The 5,862-nt window shown below is 46.2% G+C and overlaps 1 protein-coding gene across 8 annotated transcripts in view; it reads left to right on the forward strand.

The window, feature by feature from the left end:
* The window catches only part of MAPT (microtubule-associated protein tau), a 67,387-nt gene that overhangs the window by 15,285 nt on the left and 46,240 nt on the right, over positions 1-5,862 (forward strand). For all 8 annotated transcript variants that reach the window (XM_006833546.1, XM_006833544.1, XM_006833539.1 and 5 more), the window contains one exon: positions 3,197-3,262. In XM_006833546.1, the coding sequence (XP_006833609.1) occupies positions 3,197-3,262 (66 nt within the window). The remainder of the gene's footprint in view (positions 1-3,196; positions 3,263-5,862) is intronic.

Below are 5,862 nucleotides of genomic sequence, written 5' to 3' on the forward strand. Positions count from 1 at the left end.
TTGTTAATGAGTCTTCCTCCAATCCTGATGCCACGTTTTTCTTCATAGAACCCAGCTTCTCGTATTATTTGCTCAGCATACAGGTTGAATAAGTATCCTCACCATAGGGGATAGGTATCAAGCTCTCCAAGTGGTACCTTGAAACTTTTTTGCTGAGTTTGCCATTCCTCAAGCCTCAGTTTGGAAAGATACTCACAGCACATAAGTCACACTCTCCAAAGAAACCCTCCTGCAAGCTCTTCCCCCCTGCCCCACCTTCTCAATTCTGTTCTGTCCCCCAGTGTGGCTGGAGGCTTTAGAGTAGGCTAGACTTTTTTTTTTTTTTTTCAGCTATTTACTTTGCTGATACACACTTTAGTTTTGTGCCTCACTTTGCATGAAACTTCTAGTTTAAGCCCCAGTCAGAAGTGCAGTGTGGCTTTGCCCTCCACAGAAGACCCCCACTGGCTGAGCATGGTGCCCTCTGGGTTTCTGGTAAACATCCTTCCAGGACGTCCAGAGCCCTGTCATGTGATGAGGACCACTGTTGCACATCCTCCCCACCTTTGGTTTCTGTGGGTCTTCCCTTGTTGGGTCGGGGACTTGGGGGACATCACAGCCTCTGTTTTCTGACTCATGACCAGAAGATTGTTACTCTGCATGGGCATGGAAAGCAAGGTCCTCTGTCTTAGAGGCACGGCAGTGGCTTTGTCCCAGAATGCCTCCCTATGCCCTCTATTTCCAGGAGTTCATGGCCATTTAACTGGACTTGCTGTCACTTTGAGCAGTTTGAATCCATTACCTTGTCAGGAACAAATTCAAACCAAATCGACCCTCAGATTTGGAGTAGCCTGCTGTTACTACACAATAGTCAGCCCAACTCAGCACTATTGTCAGCTGGGTGACACAGGGGTGTCACCATTGGCTGTGAGTCTAGAGAGCATGGGTGTCTATGAACAGGTGGGTGGTGGGCTTCCTGGGCCCGTGGCTGGCCCTGTTTTGCTCTTGCCACACAGTTGCCTGTGACAGCCAGTTGGTTGGGAGTTTCTGAGGTCATGATTTGGCTGTCAGTAACTCAGGGACATTTCTTTTCCCTTGTCCCAGTTCTCCACGGTGCGTATCTCAGTGGTGGTAACTTTGCATTTCTACGTTAAGTGAATTTGCTTGATATGGCTCCTCTATCCATAGTCTTTGTAACTCCCACCAAATGAATGGGTTGTTGTTGTTAGGTGCCATCGAGTCAGTACCGACCTATAGAAATCTTATGCACAGCAGAACGAAACACTGCCCGATCCTGGATCATGCAAACAAGGTGTATAGGACTTAAATGTGGAAATTGGCTAGTTTTGCCTTTCCACCTGGTTTAAAATGAACCATTTCAGAAGCAGGAAGAAGGCATCTCACAACCATCAAGAAAGAAGAACTATGAGCGGGTGGTCTTTTGAACCCTGAGATCCCTTCACAGAGAGGTGGTAGAGGCAGAGGGAGTGGCCTGGAGAGCCAGCTGCTTCCTGGCCCATGCACGGAAGCAGAGACCAAGGGACCGTGTGGCTGAGAGGTGTGCCTGCAGTATGACTGAGGAGAAGTGCTTCTTATGGGAGACCTACTATATAATGAGTTGTTTCTGATCCTAATAGACCCTGTAACCATGAGTATTGAATTCAGCAGAGAAGTAGAATGCAGTGGAGAGATGGTTGTTGTCAGACTAGGATAAAGAAGGGAAGGTTGGAGGATGGAAGCATGTCTGACCTCTGCTCACAGGCATTGGCCTTGGGCTGACGTGGAGTTTGAGTCTCCTTCTTACCTAGTCAGAGGAGGTCAGATGCTGCCTCCACACCATGTTTGCACTTAGCAGTCCTGGGCCATCGCTGGTGCCTCCTAGCAGCTCTGGGAGGTTAGACAGATGGTCTAGCCAATGTGGTAACCCTCTCTGTCGCTATTAGGGTATCTTGTTTCTTCTGGTGTCGTGAGACCAGTGCATGTCCTAAACTCTTTCTTCTGGACAACTGTTTTCATTGTCCTATAGCAATATCTAAGGAGCTCTGGTAGCGTAGTGGTTACAAATCGGGCTGCAAGCCTCAAGGTTAGCAGTTCAAAACTACCAGCTGTTCCGTGGGAGAAAGATGAGGCGTTCTGCTCCTGTAAAGATTTTCAACCTCAGAAACCCTGTACAGGGTCGCTATGAGTCGGAACCAACTCCACGGCACACAGCAATATCTGGAGTCCTGGTGTGGCGCTGTGGGCTAATGCATCAGACTGCAAAGTCGTTTGAACTGCAAGGTCAGTGGTTCAAACTCACCAGCTGCTCCTTGGAAACGCTTACAGGGTCGCTATGGGTCAGAATCAACTCGATAGCACTTAACAACAACATAGCAATATCTGGATTTTTCATGATGCAGAAATCAGCGTTCTAGGTATGAAAGCTTATTTGTTGTTACTATCATTGCAGTCGGTCTTCCCTAACCAGGAGCTCAAGACTACACCCCAAATCTGCTGCTCTCCCTCCAACCAGGAAGCATACATTCTGGGTGACTGTTGTCAAATAGTTTACAGAAACCCAACAGCTTTGGGGTACCTCTCGTATGCCAGACACTTTGCTAAACACGTTAACACAAATTATCTCACTAACCCTTACCGCCTTCCTACGAGATGAAATAGTATAATAAATAAATAAATAAAATAATAAAAAAAACGAAATAGTATCATCACCTTGGAGTTCTAGATGGAGGCTCTGAAAGGATAAGTAAATGGTGAAGACTTGGTTTAGCCTCCAAAGCCCATGCTTCATCCCTCCTTAACCTCCCACCCTTCTCGGTATGTTGACTGGAACTAGAGGTACCGCCCTCCCACCCCCCACCCCACCCCCGGCTTGGACACAGCATCTGATGGCAGTGGCTCAGTCACAGTCTGCTTCTTTGATCTCACTCACCCTATGCATCATGGTTGAGCTTGAAGTTCAGGGCCCTAAACCCACTGTTGAGAAGATCTTTCCTGGGACGTCATAGTGGATTTTGAGTGTTTTGCTTAGTGAACTTTTTTCATCAGTATCCCCAGCATTTTCAGAGAAGCCAGAGAGAGGTCAGGTCCTGGGTTATGTTCAAGATGTGCCTTCCGTGAATGTTCCAGGGGAAATACCAGAAGAAACAGAGAGTTTGGGTTCTAGCGAACAATAACTAACTTTGCTTTTCTCTTTTTCATTTGCGGATGCATAAACCAGCTGAAGAAGCAGGCATTGGAGACACCCCCACCCTGGAAGACCAAGCTGCCGGGCACGTGACTCAAGGTCAGTGGACTAGAATTGCCTACCATGATTTGGGGACTGGGGTAGAGGAAATTGTGAACATTTAATCAGGCTGTACTTTGCAAAGGGAATTTGGGTCTGGGGTTTAATTCACAGGATCAAGGCCAGGAGATTTTAGGAGATTGGTTCTTATTAAAAGTAAGTGGCTACTTAGAGATAGAAAGAACCCTAGCATTTTTTTTTTTTTTCTAATCCCTTTCTATGCCTTTCCTAAGGTATTTAGTGTCTGAAACGAACCTGAGAGTTGAAAATGAAAGTCCAGTAGGAGAGCAAATCTCTCTGAGGAGAATTTACCCTGCAGGTTGCCCTCTGGCCTATCTCAGGAGCAAGACCTCAACCACATCACCACCCATGAAATCATGACCTCCAAAGTCAAGTGTAATGTGGAAACTTGAAAGAGCTGGAAGGATGCTGATCTTTCTTCAGATCATGATGTCTTTCTGATGTTTAGTGCCTCCACTGGTGTGGTCTGGTTTGGGGAAGTAAGTTCTGGTGGCCAATAGTTAAGCATTTACCTGCTAATTGAAAGGTTGATGGTTCAATGGGAGAAAGCCCTGGAGATCTTTCTCCCAGGAAAACCCTGTGGATCGGCTCTGCTCTGTCACACCGAGTTGCTATGGGTCTCGCTCAACACAATGGCATCCAGCAATGACTGGGTCTGACCAGACATCACATTGAGGGTATTTTGAGGCTAACGAGGCATGGAAAGAGGTATGTTTGTTCTTAGGCTGACAAAAAACTTCGAAAAATAGTAGAAGGGTCAGTAATGGAAAATGGAGGGATCCCACTGTGTGTGAAATAGCTAGATGACTGATCTCTGATTCTCTTAGGGCACGGTTTTCAATTTAGGTAAAATTGTTGTTGTTGTTGTTGTCATGTGCCATGGAGTCAGTTCCAACTCAGAGCAACCCTGTACAGGGTTTCCGAGGCTGTAAATCTTTACGGGAGCAGAAAGCCTCATCTTTCTCCTACGGAACAGCTGGTAGTTTCAAACTGTTGACCATGAGATTAGCAGCCCAATTCGTAACCACCAGCGCTCCTTTAGGTAAAGTTGTTGTTGTTGTTGTTGTTATGTGCCATGGAGTCGGAACCGACTCATAGCGACCCTGTACAGGGTTTTGCCTTTAATAAAGTATTTAGGAGCCCTGATGGCGCAGTGGCTAAGCATTTGGCTGCTAACCCAAAGGTCATCAGTTGGAACCCAGCAGCCACTCCGTAGGACAAAGCTGTGACAATCTGCTTTCATAAACATGACAGCCTTGGATACCTTATGGGGCAGTTCTGATCTGTCCTATAGGGTCACTGTGGGTCCGAATTGACATCACATCAATAGGTTTGGGGGTTTGAGGGGATAAAGTATAACCTCTGGAAATGATCATTTGCTTCCATAAAAAGAATGAGTTTGCATCTTTTCTGCAGGTTTGTATTATAGGCTGTGTCTACATGTCCTTAAAACAATTCACTCAAAAAAAAAAAAACAACAAGAAAAGATCTGGCTAACTTTTTTTCTGGAAATTTTACTTTTGTGCTCTGTGAATTTTTTAAAAAGTCTTGCCCAAATGTCCCCACTGTCCTTTAAGCTCAGGACCCACCAAGCCGTGACTTCAGTTTCCAGACATTTGCATGTTGTAGCTGTTGTTGTTGTTGTTAAGTGCCGTCGAGTTGGTTCCGACCCATAGCGACCCTGTACAGGGTTTCCGAGGCTGTAAATCTTTACGGGAGTAGAAAGCCTCATCTTTCTCCCACGGAGCGGCTGGTAGTTTCGAACCGCTGACCTTATGGTTCACAGCCCAATTCGTAACCACTACACTACCAGAGCTCCTTATTGTAGCTAGTGCTCCTTTATTTCCTCTGCTTCTTTGTTAAATTGCCTTCCCCATCACCCGAGTCAACACTTGTGTACCCTGGGCTCACTGAATTTTAAAATTTCCCACAGCATTCTGGGATTGTATAGGTATAAAGGAGAGCACAAGGTCCCATCTGCATTGGGGAAACTGGCACCAAATAAACACATACGCAGTGTTCTATCCCTCTCCTCTCCAGCCCATTACCGGTGCCTTGATTGGTACTGCTGGTCAGAATTGCCAGGCCCCGTTTCCTCTAGTGAAACCTGGTGACACTCTGACACGCTGGTGATCTGCAAAGCACGCTTAATTTGCCAAAGACGTAGAGTCTGTGAGATTCAGAAGGAGACTTGTAGTCAAAAGTACAATTCTTAGATCTCTTTCTTGTTTTTTCCTTCTGCCGAAACAAAAGCCTTCGATGGCGTCTCTTCAGTACCTTTCAGCCAGGAAAATATTTGTCAGTCGTTGTTGTTGTTATGTGCCGTGGAGTCGGTTCCGACTCATAGCGACCCTGCACAGGGTTTCCGAGGCTGTAAATCTTTACGGGAGCAGAAAGCCTGATCTCTTCCCTGCGGAACAGCTGGTAGTTTTGAACTGCTGACTGTGAGATTAGCAGCCCGATTCATAACCACGACGCTACCAGAGCTCCTTTGTGTTGCTCTTCTTCCATTAATTGCTGTTCCTGTTGGCTAATTAACCACATTTGTGATGTCTGCTAATTTATTTGGAACTCCATTG

Source organism: Chrysochloris asiatica, unplaced genomic scaffold (genome assembly GCF_000296735.1).
Source record: "Chrysochloris asiatica unplaced genomic scaffold, ChrAsi1.0 scaffold00007, whole genome shotgun sequence".
In the NCBI taxonomy this organism is placed as follows: domain Eukaryota; kingdom Metazoa; phylum Chordata; class Mammalia; order Afrosoricida; family Chrysochloridae; genus Chrysochloris; species Chrysochloris asiatica.